The sequence below is a fragment of the Anguilla anguilla genome, chromosome 6, assembly GCF_013347855.1.
Source record: "Anguilla anguilla isolate fAngAng1 chromosome 6, fAngAng1.pri, whole genome shotgun sequence".
Classification (NCBI taxonomy): Eukaryota; Metazoa; Chordata; class Actinopteri; order Anguilliformes; family Anguillidae; genus Anguilla; species Anguilla anguilla.
In genome coordinates, this window is record NC_049206.1 from 1,304,143 (window position 1) to 1,319,745 (window position 15,603).

General features: G+C 44.6%; 3 protein-coding genes across 3 annotated transcripts in view; all 3 read right to left on the reverse strand.

Moving 5' to 3' along the window:
• Window positions 1-273: 273 nt before the first annotated feature.
• Window positions 274-4,460, reverse strand: LOC118228882 (tripartite motif-containing protein 35-like). The gene is made up of 6 exons (XM_035420441.1): window positions 3,644-4,460; window positions 2,710-2,805; window positions 2,396-2,626; window positions 2,000-2,022; window positions 1,487-1,605; window positions 274-837 (listed from the first exon to the last, which is right to left on the reverse strand). Exons 1-6 carry the CDS (start codon window positions 4,046-4,048, stop codon window positions 305-307), a joined length of 1,407 nt encoding a protein of 468 aa, XP_035276332.1. The 5' UTR covers window positions 4,049-4,460; the 3' UTR covers window positions 274-304.
• A 6,140-nt stretch (window positions 4,461-10,600) lies between these two features.
• The window catches only part of LOC118229527, a 32,147-nt gene continuing 27,144 nt past the window's right edge, over window positions 10,601-15,603 (reverse strand). The window contains exons 16-17 of the mRNA XM_035421557.1: window positions 12,378-12,412; window positions 10,601-11,673 (exon numbers count right to left, since the gene is read on the reverse strand). Of these exons, the coding sequence (XP_035277448.1) occupies window positions 11,141-11,673; window positions 12,378-12,412 (568 nt within the window). The 3' untranslated portion in view covers window positions 10,601-11,140. The remainder of the gene's footprint in view (window positions 11,674-12,377; window positions 12,413-15,603) is intronic.
• Window positions 13,693-15,576, reverse strand: LOC118228921 (tripartite motif-containing protein 35-like). The gene is made up of 3 exons (XM_035420509.1): window positions 15,063-15,576; window positions 14,156-14,251; window positions 13,693-14,070 (listed from the first exon to the last, which is right to left on the reverse strand). The coding sequence occupies exons 1-3, from the start codon at window positions 15,465-15,467 to the stop codon at window positions 13,789-13,791; spliced, it is 783 nt and encodes a 260-aa protein (XP_035276400.1). The 5' UTR covers window positions 15,468-15,576; the 3' UTR covers window positions 13,693-13,788.

Consider the following 15,603-nt stretch of genomic DNA (forward strand, 5'->3'; position numbering starts at 1 on the left):
AAATATCCTATTCACAGTATATGGTTTAAACAACTCTATTTCAGACAGCTCGCTTAACAATGTTAAACTGATATATTTTATTGTCTTTTGCATCCTTTTTTCAGTGTTTCATTAGGAAATGGGAGTAACACATTACACAAGCCCCATCAGGGCTGACTGGGGGGCGCCAAACAAAGGGAATAAATAAATGAATAAAATGCAATCGATGTCCCCCCCCAACCAAACACGATCGCAGCAGCACCCATCCACCCCACCAAACTAGCCCCCCCACCCCCCCAACCAGGCCCCTGCTCACCCCCCCTGCCTACAGTGAAATCCTGGGGGAAACACTGGACACCTTCAGTGGACGGATCTGCGGAGAATCAGGCCAGAAGAATGGAAACACACTCTCAGTAAAGGAGTGTTTAAAAGTGTAGAGAGGAGTGTTGTCACTGGGGTCAGAGAATGACACCTCCCCCCTGTCCCAGTCCAGCTGCACTCTGACCCTCTGGAGTTCCCTCTGCACAGTGAGGGCTTTAGGTGGGGAGGTCAAGGCTTCATAACGCAGAAAGCGCTGCCATATACACCACACTCCTCCTGCTGGGCTCAGATCCACAAACCTTTTCCTGCTGATGGACTCTTTAGCCACACCCACCGCCCAGTGCTCATCCCCCACTTCTACATCCCAGCAGTGTCTCCCTGAGCTGAATCCCTCAGAGCCCAGCACACACACCTCCCTGTCAAATCTCTCTGGATTATGAGGAACCTGCTGTCTCCCACCTCTCAATCTCACACAGGTCAGATCCTCAGACAGTGAGAGTTTGGGATTTGCTGTGTTTGGGTCCAGAATCACAGGAGCTGAAGGGACAGAGAATGAGACGTCAGCAGAAGTGTAGTATAGGTGGTAGTGTAGTACATTGGGTAAGGAGTTGGTCTTGTAAACTAATTGCTGCAGTAACCTAAAAGTCACAGGTTTGATTCCAGGGTAGGACACTGCCGTTGTACCCTTGAGCAAGGTACTTGACCTGCATTGCTTCAGTATATATCCAGCTGTATCTTTGGATACAATGTAAATGCGGTGTAAACAGCTGTGTAAGTTACTCTGGATAAGAGCTTCTGCTAAATGCCTGTAAAGTGAAGAAGTGAAGTCAGCACTAATCTTCACAAAGGAAACTCAGACACAATGGGCTCCTAATGATATAAACTGGGTTTCACACAAATAACCATTATAGTCTCAGATACGAGAAAATGACGAGATAAGAGGGAGCAAAGCCTGCCAGTATCTGTGCAGCTCCTGTCCTTCCCCTTAAATACAGTATCACTCTTAAAGCAGCATTTTATTATGAGCATCAGTGACATTAAGGACTGGTGCTCAGTCTCTTCACTCCAGGGCTCTTACACAGACAGGACCAATATGACTCTGACTGGCTTTAGCAGTTTGTGGAATGGATGCTGAAGATGCCCCCTGTACTGTGACAATGTGGAGCTCCCTGCCCCCAGTACTCACTGTATTGAACAGTCCCCAGCATCTTCTCCCACACTCTGTACTTCAGATTGCCCAGGTGCTTGGCCACATCAATCAGCGCTCCTGAGACCTTCTCTGGATCCGCCAGTGTGCACTGGGCTCTGCAATAATATTCAGGAGTCACTTGTGCTGTGGGCGTGGCTTCATTACCATAGAAGATTATCAGCAGCAGCATCAGATCTTCATTCTATAAGAAAATGGCTCCATCCCTCCCAGCGTTCTGCCACACAGCCCCACTGGCTGCCAGATATGAAGCAGCCCGACCCCACTGAGGGACACACACCCACAGGATTTATATTACAGGTAAAAATTTATTTAATTACTTTAATATTTAAAGATGACTTCCCTCTATATATAGTCATTACTCATTCTGCAGTAATTATTATAGAGAGAAACATTGCAAACACATTCTGCAGTACCTCACTGATAGAACATTACAGGGCTAATAAACTATTCTGATATTTAACCTGATGACAGAAGATGGAGTTTGCTTACCTGTTTTGTGTGTCCTTGTAGCTCTGAAATAAGAACAGTGAATTATTATCACTGTATCCAATACTGTAGATAAACCACAGTAATATCTGACTGTACGTTTCTGAACAAGGTTTAGACATGACACATGGACACAGAAAAATAAATGTGCAGCTTTTTCATAGTTAAATATGTCTACAGTGTGTGGATTTAGAATGATGAGAAACTGTAAATCAAACTTAACCTGCAAAAAGGAGACTGCAATTCTACTGCTCGAAAAAGCTTTGAAAAGTTGTGATGATATTTGCAAGATTACATGAAAAGGTGGTTTAGAGAATATGATATTCCATAAATGAAGGTGTGAGAGCATTAACAGCAGTTTGTATAGAGTCCTGCAGACACAGAGTGAACTGGTCTTACCTGCAGGAATAAGACGTCTTCAGCTCCCAGCTCCTGTTCTATGGCTCTGATTTGTTCTGAAAGCGATGATATCTCTTCTGCCATCTTCTCAATCTTCTCCTTCGTCATCTGACTCTTCTGCTTCTCTTCCTTCCTCAGTGCAGTGACTCTGGCTGTCTCTTCATCTTTTAGGAACTGCTGAAGTTTCCCAAACTCCATCTTTATCTGCCTCTCTGTGTGCTGGGCTTGGCTCTGGAATAAACATTATTCACCATCATTTCAGCACAGTCCAGTTCTGCATTTTCAACACTGATTTAAAGGCCTCAGTACTGTACCTTGATGTGCTCTGCAGTTTGATCACAGACTAGTTTCACTGCATTAAAGGCTTTTAGCTTCTCCTGCAGTGGAGCCAGTGCAGTCCTGAGTTTCTCCTGGAAAGAAATAGCAGAGTCCTCACTTTACTGATGAAACAGACGAACAGTAAACTTCACTGCCTACACAGACAGCACAAGAACCCCTGCTTAGACAGAGGGGACCTAGAATGGAGACTCTGGCCACTGCTGGTGTAAAAACAATGTGTTCACTGTGACACATATCAGTGCATTGCTTCTCTGTCAGGACATGCCAGGTAAACAGGTATGCTTGTGCAAAATTGGAACACTATTATTCTGTTTGTATCGGCAAAATTAAACTTTTAACATGAAAATGTCTCTGGTTTAATGTGCTGTCTTTTTTTAGTTACATTTGGCACATTAAGAGTGATCTGCCCTGTAAGGCCGCATTGTGTCAGGCACATATATCTGAGGCATGAACTTTGACCCCTACTGTCCCATGCTGAGCACTGCTCCCTAACACAGTTCTGAGAATGTCTCCTGCCCCGTCTTCCTGTCTCTCTGTCAGTCATGTGACATGTAGTCAGGAGCTCAAACTGCAGTCAGGCCTGAGAACCAAAATGGCTCCTTTATCAGATCATAACTCTTAAGATATGCACTTCATTATTCATTCGAAATTCAAAATTATGAAAAAATATTAAGATTTAATATTAATTATGTTTATGAAATTGTGTTTAAAGTTCAGTGTGGCCTCAATAGTTGACAGCAAAACAAAGCCCACCTTTTTAAAAATCTGATTAATTGCAATCATCATGACTTTTTAAATGAAATTTAATTCCTAAATATAAATGTAATACAATAAATGACTAAAGACTAAAATTATACTAAAATAAGACTTTTAAAAGTTAAAGATTAAATTCTATTTTAAATCAATTACCTTATAGTCTTCTGCTGCCTCCTGAACTGGTAGCAGTTCATGGTTGGCATGTTTTCTTGAAGTTTGGCAGACAAGGCAGACGGGTACTTGGTCCACTAAACAGAAGAGGTTGAGTTTCTCACTGTGTAGACTGCAGAGCACTTCAGATCCTGCTTTAGCTCTCTGACTTCTCTTCTTTAAGAACGCCTCACAGGTATTCCTCAGAGACCGGTTAAGGGGAGGTTCAGCCTTGGAAGATCTTCTCCTGCATCTTGGACACTCCTGAGATCCCTTCTGTTCCCAGTACTGCTGCAGACAGGCCTTACAGAAGCTGTGACTGCAACTCAGGATAACAGGATCTCTGAAGATTTCAGAGCACACAGGACAGGAGAGTTCCTCAGCCAGGAGAGAATATCCAGACGCCATTCTGTCTCAGTCTGTTCTGAGCTCAGTGACTTCTGCTAAGTCTGCATTTTAGTTTCACTTTTACTTATTGCTGTTATGCAAAAACTGCAGATTAAAAAAGAATTTAGTCCCAAATCTCTGTTTTTCCCTGCCTGGTTTCATTCCTTAGGCTATATATTTAGAAATTCCTTAATTTCTGAAAATATACAGTGAAATCATATCATTAGATCCCCAGTGTAACTGAAGCACCTGTGTGTGAGAAACTGTACTTCCCTCTTCCTGTTAGACACACCTAATAATCAGAGACAGCACTTCCTGCAGGGGGCAGCATTGTAACACTGAGGTTTGAGTGGCTGATCTGCCAGCAGTTCTACACCAGCCCTGTTCTTCAGGTTCTGTCAGTTCTCTCTCATGTGTGTTAATCCAAATGGAATCTCATTTCCCAGCTAATCTCAAACACACACCCTCCCTTACAAACAGGATTCACAAACAGATCCAGAGCTGGAATCTACAATCCATTCCTCTTTATACCCTCACTGATGAAGCTAATGGAGAGAGCTGTGCTTTAGAATAGCTCATCTACAGCACTGATGAAGCTAATGGAGGTGAGAGGGTGAGAGAGAAGGGGTGAGGGGTGAGAGAGTAAGGAGTGCAGAGGTGAGAGAGTGGGGGGGGGGGGGTGGCGAGGGTGCAGGCAAAGGGCCTAATTCGAGAGGGGGGGGGTGTGGGCGGGGGCTGTTGCCCTCCCCAGGCTGGGGAGGAGGCGGTGACGCGGCTGGCAGAGCACAGAACCAAGTGCAGACACACGGGACCCAGAGCCGGGAATAAAGCAGAGCTTCACTAAACACAGAGCAACAAAACCAACAGGAGCTCCTGCACCAGCAGGAACATACACACTACAGACACGGGAGAAGAGAGACAGCACACATAACATACACACTACAGACACGGGAGAAGAGAGACAGCACACATAACATACACACTACAGACACGGGAGAAGAGAGACAGCACACATAACATACACACTACAGACACGGGAGAAGAGAGACAGCACACATAACATACACACTACAGACACGGGAGAAGAGAGACAGCACACAACATACACACTACAGACACGGGAGAAGAGAGACAGCACACAACATACACACTACAGACACGGGAGAAGAGAGACAGCACACATAACATACACACTACAGAGACGGGAGAGGAGAGACAGCAAACATAACATACACACTACAGACACGGGAGAAGAGAGACAGCACACATAACATACACACTACAGACACGGGAGAAGAGAGACAGCACACATAACATACACACTACAGACACGGGAGAGGAGAGACAGCACACATAACATATACACTACAGACACGGGAGAGGAGAGACAGCACACATAACATACACACTACAGACACGGGAGAAGAGAGACAGCACACGCAGCCGTACCAGCGGACAATGGGGTAGCCTGTCAATCACATCCCCAGCGTCCAATAGGGCCGTTAGCCCAGGCAGTGGCAGGACCATGCTGAGGGAGCCAGGGCTGACCCAGAACAACGTGTGACTCAGGAGAGGGGAGGAGGTGAAACTGGGTCCTCTCAGAATGCTCCTCAGGCAGGAGGAGGTGAAACTGGGTCCTCTCAGAATGCTCCTCAGGCAGGAGGAGGCGCTCTGTGTAGCGGGCGAAGCGGCCCAATCCCGGGAGTTGTCCGTTTAGGGAAAAGACGAAAAGATGCTCACGAAGGGTTGAAACTCAGATGTCATTTCGCTGCGCAAAACTCTCAGTCCGTGAAGTTACCCGCAGCTCCCGAATCGATAAGAGCGACAGCCTCCCTGACACAGGAAGCCCAGCTGAGGGACACAGACACACCCAGAGCAGGCGTGGGCAGCTGGGGAGAACGGGACTCAGGCCAGGCCTAGCGAGCCGAGGCGTTTCCCCAACCGGCCCCAGTAAACACACTCCCCCTCCCTCACACCCCGCCCCCTCCCACGGCGGGACAGCCCGGTGTGACCCAGCCGCCAGGGCTCTTCCACTGGACCCGCAGATCCTCCAGGAGGGTCCGTAGGGGGCGAAGGGTGAGGACCGGGCCGAGGGAAAGCTGGACTCTGGAACGGTCCCCAGCCGCCTCCGCCGCTCCGCCTCCCGTTCCCAAATCCGACTGTGGATACAGAGCGATCAGCTGGATCAGCCTCAGGAAGCCAGCTCACCCTTCATGCGCTCCGTCAATCCTGGCATGAGAAAGGCAGACGGGGCCTCCTCAGTACCCAAGGATTCGCTCTCAGTACCCGGGGATTCGCTCTCAGTACCCAGGGATTCGCTCTCAGTACCCGGGGATTCGCTCTCAGTACCCACGGATTCACTCTCAGTACCCAGAGATTCACTCTCAGTACCCAGAGATTCACTCTCAGTACCCAGGGATTCGCTCTCAGTACCCAGAGATTCACTCTCAGTACCCAGGGATTCACTCTCAGTACCCAGAGATTCGCTCTCAGTACCCAGAGATTCACTCTCAGTACCCAGAGATTTGCTCTCAGTATCCAGAGATTCACTCTCAGTACCCAGAGATTCGCTCTCAGTACCCAGAGATTCACTCTCAGTACCCAGGGATTCACTCTCAGTACCCAGAGATTCACTCTCAGTACCCAGATTCAGATTCAGATTCAGACATCTTTATTGATCCCAAGAAGGGCAATTATTTTGCAGCTTACCCAGTCCATACACACAACTCCAAAACTCACAGGCAAGGTAGTTATATATCAGAGGCAACAGATCAACATGCATGGGTCAATACAAGGAAACAACGAGCAGCAGTAAATAATAAATATTTTTAAAAAATAAAATAATAATAATAATAATAAAGTAAATAAATAATAAAACATTTTGTTATAGTTCATATAAATAACCGAGTTTAAAAACGTAACAGTCATTTAGAATGACTACTGTCGGCGTTTAGTAGCCTGATAGCGGAAGGAATGAAGGACTTAGAGTAGCGGTTTGTTCTCCTATGGGGCACATTCACCCGCCTGAGGGCATTACAGTGAATGTGCTGCACAGAACATGGTCAGATTGGCTGGCTTTTGCTTTCTGGGCCACCTGTTTCTCCCAGAGGGAGTACAGGTCTCTTTGCTGGGCTCCAATTATCTTGGAGCAGACCTTCACAATACCATTTAGGCTATTCTTGTCCTTCACAGACAACCCATTAAATCAGCAAATAAATGAGAAAGTTAAAAGACTTTCAATGAATGATTGACAAAAATTATGTAGTGCCCTTGGAAGATGTTTGCCAATTTGATCTGATATTTGCAATGTATTAATTAATTCATTAATTCTTGGATTTGGGTAATGTTGTTCAGAGAGGCCAGTGTTTTTTTTTCTGTGCCATTCGTGTGGGGCTAGCTGCAGTTTATCCTATGCAACTGTGTGATTTAGATAATTGGTTCACGTGATAGAAGCTGATAAAACGAGAACTACTTTAGTCTGGTTAAACTTTTCGTGAACTGTCTGGCGCCTGTTGCTGTGCTGATTAGAAGATATGTTGTCCAATCACGCTGCGTGATGGGGGGTTCGACAAGAGGTCAAGTGCGAACTAGTTAGCGGTTGCCGGAGAAGATTCGAACTGAGGAGAGAACTGGAGAGAGAAGCAGATGGTGCACGGTGTAGGAGAGATCGCAAAACTGTTTCGTGAAATTGAGTTGAATGCACGTTTTGGAATTGATTATCGGTTTTCTACATCGTCATTGAAATAAGTCGCGGTACGGGATGGGAAGGTGCGGACGTTTTGGTGTAAATTCCAGTTTTTCTTATTTTCTTCTCGACGAAGTGTTTTCTCAACTGTTTCGGGTTAGCTAACCTGCAGCTAGCCACACGAAGAGGACAGCACGCGGCTGGACGAGTGTGTTTGTGTCGGACCTGCATTCGGATCGCCAGTGACTTGTTTTCCTGTGTGTGAGTAAACCTCAGTATTCTTGTGTGGATTCATATGAGCTCCAACATGCGCGCCAACGTATAAAGACAAACTGTGCACGAACAGCCTAAAATCCCGGGTTATTGTTTTTAGTTTGTTATTTTGGTTTCGTGTTCATTTCTTTCATTGAATACTGTGACAGTTACAGGGGCCATGCAGTGTGTATGGGCTGCCTAAGTTTGAATGGCGTCAAGTTGATGGCACTTCGGTGTTTTATTTTAAATAAATGCCACTGTTGTAGTTAAAGATATATTCTGGACTGTGTATAGTGTTATTGCATATTTTTCTCTTGAAATTGATTAAGCTCATTATAATTTGGTGTATTTTGGTATTGTGGTTTTACTCCTTATGCATGGAGTCAAATGTTACGCACAAGTAGAGCACCATTTTAGGTTAATAAAATAACTGGTTCTTTGAGTGTGAGTGCTCAAAGTGGGGGCTCGTGAGTCAAAGTGTTTATGCATGGGAGTCATTGTTCACAAGCAGTATAGCTACATACTAACATCTTTAAAGCTACCTGAGGCCTCCCAGTCTCCCAGGTGAGATCCCTAGACATAGAGTAAACTGGTGCATCCCATCGCAGCTCCTCCCATGCATTTTCGTGTATTAGTGGAAGTTTCATAGGTTTCAGTATTACCTATGTATATTATGTAAATGAGCATTGTGGTGGGAGGGCTACAATTAGCTACATAAAATAGTATCACAGACATGAAGAGAGTTAAGCTTCCGCATTAAGTGAATTCTTTGTTGTCCACACTTGACAGCAGACTGTATTTACATCGAACTTGAGTTGGGAGTCGACCCCTGTCCCTAGGTACTTACATGTGTCGACAATTTAAACATCCTCGCCGTATAATGCTAGCTTTTGGTTTGTCTCTATTCTGCCTGAAATCAATGATTAATTCCTTAGTTTTTAATACGTTAAGGTCGAGGAAGTTATCATCACACCATTTAACAAAAGCAGGTAGGGCACAACCATGATCTGACCCTGAGAACTGAAGAAGAGACAATAGAGCGGTGTCATCAGAGAATTTCACAAGGTAGCTGGCATCTTGAGAATTCCTGCAACTGTCTTTATACATAATAAAAAGCAGGGGGGACAGGACACAATCCTGGGGTGAGCCCGTATGTGAGACCTTGGTGTTGGACATATGTCCATTCACCAAAACCTGCTGTATTCTCTGGGTACTGAGAGATTCGCTCTCAATACCCAGGGATTCGCTCTCAGTACCCAGGGATTCGCTCTCAGTACCCAGGGATTCGCTCTCAGTACCCAGGGATTCGCTCTCAGTACCCAGGGATTCGCTCTCAGTACCCAGGGTGCCGTACTCTATGGCGTAATCCTCCACTGACCCTGATTCCAGGCGTAGCGTCAGCAGTCACGGAGGGGCTCTCCCTGGGGGAACTAACGTGCTGTATGATTACTTTTGATTATTTTGTATGAAACCCTTTTTTGTAAAGTGAGAAATTAAGTTTTGATAATGTTTAACGTGGAATTAATTTTTTTTAAACTTACATTCTAGCTTTATTTCAGTTTATTTTCTTTTTGCTTAAGTATGCCTATCACTCGTGAGTTCACAGCGCCATCTAGGGGCACTGAGCTTATCTGCATTTCACAACTAATCTCAGGTCAGCTCAAGTTTGGTATGAACCCAAACCCAGCGTATGAGGGGTGTGTTTGCCTCTGTCTGTGTTCATACTGCACTGGAGAGAGGGACTTACCTCATCACACACCTGGGAGACACACTGGTGACGGGTCAGGAAAAGAGCAGCACTCTTCCACTGGTGCATTTATTACACTTCAGCTGATTACACACAAACCAACGTACTTACAATACCACTATATACCACAGTAATTAGTTTTTATTTAATTTGTACAATGATTCAAAAATCTAAGGAAAATTTGTTCACATTAGCACAACATTTTATGATCCGTCCTAAGAAATCCTCAATGATTCAGTACATTTGTGGAGTATTCCTCAGAGACAGCTTATCGGGAGGTAGTTCCCTTGAAGATCTTCTCCTGCAAACTGGGCACTCCCGAGATCCCTTCTGTATCCAGTACTGCTGCAGACAGGCCTTACAGAAGCTGTGACTGCAACTCATGACATGTTTTGATATTATGATTTCAAAATCAACTGTAAATGCAAAATCAAATGTAAATTGCTACTATAGTAAAGGCTTTTATCTGCATTTTATTCAATGGACTTAAGTGGACTTGATCCTGAGTTTGGTTACACTGTTGTAAGTCGCTCTGGATAAGAGCGTCGGCTAAATGCCTATAATGTAATGTAATGTAATGTAAAAATGTGTTCATATAAGTGCGCCATTTTATGATCCGTCCTCAAAGATTCTCAAAGATTCAACACATTTGTGGAGTTTCTGGACGCCCCTTGGTTAGAAACTTACTGGAGCTGTGAAATTAGTGTTTTGATTTGCGGTTATCTCACTATGGTTGGCTGCTTGGCCACGCACTGACGAGTGGATTTGTTTATGTAGTGGAGATTTACTCCAGGAAAGGGAATAATTAGCCTAGTAACATGACAACGTCATCTTCAGTGACTAAGAGGAGCTGACACCAAAAAACTGTGAGATGAGCATCTCATCCTTCCATGTAGATGAGATGAGGGAAGAATGGAGACAGTGGGAGCTGTTCTGATGTCTGTGAAGCTGCTGATTATCAGTCACAGAAGCCACTGTGAAGGACACAGGTGCAGCCAAGCAGTCAGAACACCGGGAGTCTGTGTGGAAGCTGGCCTGGCTTCAGGACCGTCCCTACAAACCATAGAGAGCAGCCTAACTGATTCAAAGCTAAAGTTAGCCATCTCCACTGGATAACAGAACTCCTAAATATCCCATTCACAGAGCGGGATTTAAACAACTCTATTTCAGCCAGCTTGCTTAACAAAGTTAAACTGATATATTTTATTGTCTTTTGCATCCTTTTTTCAGTGTTTCATTAGGAAATGGGAGTAACACATTACACATGTCCCATCAGGGCTGACTGGGGGGTGCCAAACAAAGGGAATAAATAAATGAATAAAATGCAATTAATGCCCCCCCCCAAACCAAACACGGTCGCAGCAGCACCCATCCACCCTACCAAACTAGCCCCTACCCCACCCATGCCCCCGCTCACCGCCCCTCCCTACAGTGAAATCCTGGGGGAAACACTGGACACCTTCAGTGGATCGGTACACATTAAATTAAGCCAGAAGAATGGAAACACTCTCTCAGTGAAGGAGTGTTTAAAAGTGTAGAGAGGAGTGTTGTCACTGGGGTCAGAGAATGACACCTTCCCCCTGTCCCAGTCCAGCTGCACTCTGACCCTCTGGAGTTCCCTCTGCACAGTGAGGACTGTAAGTGGGGAGGTCCGGGCGTAATAATGCCGAGAGAGCCGCTGTAAACCCCACACTCCTCCTGCTGGGCTCAGATCCACAGCCCCTTTCCTGCTGATGGACTCTTTAGCCACACCCACCGCCCAGTAATCTCCATCCCCCACTTCTACATCCCAGCAGTGTCTCCCTGAGCTGAATCCCTCAGAGCCCAGCACACACCGCCCCTCAAATCTCTCTGGATTATCAGGAACCAGCTGTCTTTCACCACTGCGTCTCACACAGTTCAGACCCTCAGACAGTGAGAGGCCGGGATGTGCTGTGTTTGGGTCCAGAGTCACAGGAGCTGAAGGGACAGAGAATGAGACGTCAGCAGAAGTGTAGTATAGGCGGTAGTGTAGTACATTGGGTAAGGATTTGGTCTTGTAAACTAAATGCTGCAGTAACCTAAAAGTCACAGGTTAGATTCTCCGATAGGACACTGCTGTTGTACCCTTGAGCAAGGTACTTAACCTGCATTGCTCCAGTATATATCCAGTTGTATCATTGGATAATATGTAAACGCTATGTAAAAGTTGTGTAAGTTGCTCTGGATAAGAACTTCTGCTAAATGCCTGTGAAGCAAAGAAGTGAAGTCAGCACTGATCTGCACAAAGGGAAACCGTCAGACACAATGGGCTCCTAATTATATAAACTGGGTTTCACAAAAACAGCCTTTATAGCCTCAGACACATGTGTGAGAGAAGCACCAGAACTAAAATCTAAAACTATTTGATAAGTCACACATTGAAGAATTCCTATAAGAGGAAACAAAGCCTGTCAGTGTTTGTGTAGCTCCTGTCTTTCCCCTAAAATACGTAATCACTATAAAAGCAGCATTTTATTATGAGCATCAGTAAGATTAAGGACTGGTGCTCAGTCTCTTCACTCCAGGGCTCTTACACAGACAGGACCAATATGACTCTGACTGGCTTTATCAGCTTGTGGAAAGGATGCTGAAGATTCCCCCTGTACAGTGACAATGTGGAGCTCCCTGCCCCCAGTACTCACTGTATTGAACAGTCCCCAGCATCTTCTCCCACACTCTGTACTTCAGATTGCCCAGGTGCTTGGCCACATCAATCAGCGCTCCTGAGACCTTCTCTGGATCCGCCAGTGTGCACTGGGCTCTGCAATAATATTCAGGAGTCACTTGTGCTGTGGGCGTGGCTTCAATACCATAGAAGATTATCAGCAGCAGCATCAGATCTTCATTCTATAAGAAAATGGCTCCATCCCTCCCAGCTTTCTGCCACACAGCCCCACTGGCTGCCAGATATGAAGCAGTCCGACCCCACTGAGGGACACGCACTCACAGGAAAGGGGGGATTTATATTACAGGTAAAAATTCATTTAATTACTTTAGTATTTTAAAAACTTCTCTCAGTCATTATTCATGCTGCAGTATTTATTATAGAGAGAAACATTGCAAACACATTCCACAGTACCTCACTGATAGAACACTACAGTGCTAATAAACTACTTTAGATCTTTAACCTGAAGAGAGAGGATGGAGTTTGCTTACCTGTTTTGTGTGTCCTTGTAGCTCTGAAATAAGAGAGTGAATTATTATCAATGTAGCCAATACTGTAGATAAAACAAAGTAATATATGACTGTATGTTGCTGAACAAGTTTTATATATGACACATGACACAGAAAAATAAATGTGCTGCTTCATCATAGTTAAGTGTACAGTGAGTGGATCTAAAATGATGAGAAACTTGTAAACAAACTTTGCCTGCAAAAAGGAGACTGTAATTCTACTGCTTGATAAGCTTTGAATAGATTTGATAATATTAGCAAGTTTACATTTAAAGGTGGTTTGGAGAATACTATATTCTCTAAATAAATTCTATGCGCTCTGCTCCTGCCGACTGGCTGAAGCTAAGCAAGTGTGGGCTTGGTTAGTACTTGGATGGGAGACCACCAGGGAATACTGAGTTGCTGCTGGAAGTGGTGTTGGTGGGCCAGCAGGGGGCAATCTTCCCTCTGGTCAAATAAACCCCAATGCCCCAGTGCAGTGACGGGGACGCTGTGCTGGAGGAGATGCTGTCTTTCAAAGGAGACGTTAAACCGAGGTCCTGACTCTCTGTGGTCATTAAAGATCCCATGACACTTATCACTAAGAGTAGGGGCTTCCTAGTGTCCTGGCTAAATCCCAGATCTGGCGCTCACAAAATTTGCCACCAAATCATCCCCTGACTTAATTGGCTAAAATATGCTCTCTCCCTCTCCACCTTCGCTAATATGTAGTGAGCTTTCAGGCGCAAAATGGCTGCCGTGCATCACCCCAGTGTGTGCTACACATCGGTGGTGGGTGAGGTGAGTTCTCCCTCACTGTAAAGCACTTTGAGCATTTGGAAAGGCGCTATATAAATGCAAGAATATTATTAATATTCTATAAATGAATGTGTGTGAGCATTAACAGCAGTTTGTATAGAGTCCTGCAGACACAGAGTGAACAGGTCTTACCTGCAGGAATGAGACGTCTTCAGCTCCCAGCTCCGGTTCTATGGCTATGATTTGTTCTGAAAGGGATGATATCTCTTCTGTCATCTTCTTAATCTTCTCCTTCATCATCTGACTCTTCTGCATCTCTTCCTCCCTCAGTGCAGTGATCCTGGCTGCCTCTTCATCTTTTAGGAACTGCTGAAGTTTCTCAAACTCCATCTTTATCTGTCTCTCTGTGTGCTGGGCCTGGCTCTGGAATAAACATTATTCACCATCATTTCAGCACAATCCAGTGCTGCATTTTCAACACTGTGATTTAAAGGCCTCAGTACAGTACCTTGATGTGCGCTGCAGTTTTATCACAGATTAGTTTCACTGCATTAAAGGCTTTTAGCTTCTCCTGCAGTGGAGCCAGTGCAGTCCTGAGTTTCTCCTGGAAAGAAATAGCAGTCCTCACTTTACTGATGAAACAGACGAACAGTAAACTTCACTGCCTACACAGACAGCACAAGAGCCCCTGCTCAGGCAGAGGGGAGCCAGAATGGAGACTCAGGTCACAGCTTCTGTAAAAACAATGTGTTCACTGTCACACATATCAGTGTATTGCTACTATAAAATTACATGCCAAGTAAATGGGTATGCCTGGACAAAATTGGAACAGTAATATTCTGTTTTTATCAGAAAAATTAAACTTTTAACATGAAAATGTCTCAGGATTAATGTGCTGTATCTTTAGAGTTACATTTGACACATTAACAGTGATCTGCCCTCTAAGGCCACATTGTGTCAGACACATATATCTGAGGCATGAACTTTGACCCCTACTGTCCCATGCTGGGTACTGCTCCCTAGCACAGCTCTGAGAATGTCTCCACACTCCTGCCCCTCCCTCCTGTCTCTCTCTGTAGTCAGGATCTCAAACTGCAGTCAGGCCTGAGAACCAAAATGGCTCCTTTATCAGATAATAACTCTTAAGATATGCACTTCATTATTCATTATAAATTCAAAATTATGAAAAAATATTAAGATTTAATATTATGTTTATGAAATTGTGTTTAAAGTTCAGTTTGGCCTCAGTAGTTGACAGCAAAACAAAGCCCACCTTTTTAAAAATCTGAGTAATTGCAATCATCATGACTTTTTAAATGAAATTTAATTTCTAAATATAAATTTAATAAAATAAATGACTAAAGACTAAAATTCTTTAAAAAGTTAAAGACTAAATTATTTTTTAAATCAGTTACCTTATAATCTTCTGCAGCCTCCTGAACTGGTAGCAGTTCGTGGTTTGCATGTTTTTTTGAAGATTGGCAGATCACACAGACGGGTATTTGATCCACCAAACAGAAGAGTTTGAGTTTCTCACTGTGCAGACTGCAGAGCACTTCAGATCCTGCTTTAGCTCTCTGACTTCTCTCCTTCAAAAACGCCTCACAGGCATTCCTCAGAGATAGACTGATGGGAGGTAGTTCCCTTGAAGATCTTCTCCTGCACACTGGGCACTCCCGAGATTCCTTCTGTTCCCAGGACTGCTGCAGACAGGCCTTACAGAAGCTGTGACTGCAACTCAGGAGAACAGGATCCCTGAAGATTTCAGAGCACATAGGACAGGAGAGCTCCTCTTCCAGGAGAGAAGATCCAGACGCCATTTTGTCTCAGTCTGTTCTGAGCTCAGTAATGACTTCTGCTTATTCTGTACTTTAGTTTCACTTTTACTTATTGCTGTTAGACAAAAACTGCAGAATTTAATTTAGTCCCAAATCTCTGTTATTCCCTGCCTGTTTT

Excerpts from the sequence above, each read along its gene's own strand:
- LOC118228882 (XM_035420441.1), bottom strand. The coding sequence starts at position 4,048 with ATGGCGTCTGGATATTCTCTCCTGGCTGAGGAACTCTCCTGTCCTGTG. Across the intron at positions 2,023-2,395 it reads AAGACGTCTTATTCCTGCAG|AGCTACAAGGACACACAAAA; the intron begins GTAAGACCAGTT and ends TTCTTATTTCAG. Across the intron at positions 838-1,486 it reads GCTGGGGACTGTTCAATACA|CTCCTGTGATTCTGGACCCA; the intron begins GTGAGTACTGGG and ends CTGTCCCTTCAG.
- LOC118228921 (XM_035420509.1), bottom strand. The coding sequence starts at position 15,467 with ATGGCGTCTGGATCTTCTCTCCTGGAAGAGGAGCTCTCCTGTCCTATG. Across the intron at positions 14,252-15,062 it reads AGGCTGCAGAAGATTATAAG|GAGAAACTCAGGACTGCACT; the intron begins GTAACTGATTTA and ends ATTTCTTTCCAG. Across the intron at positions 14,071-14,155 it reads AAACTGCAGCGCACATCAAG|AGCCAGGCCCAGCACACAGA; the intron begins GTACTGTACTGA and ends TGTTTATTCCAG.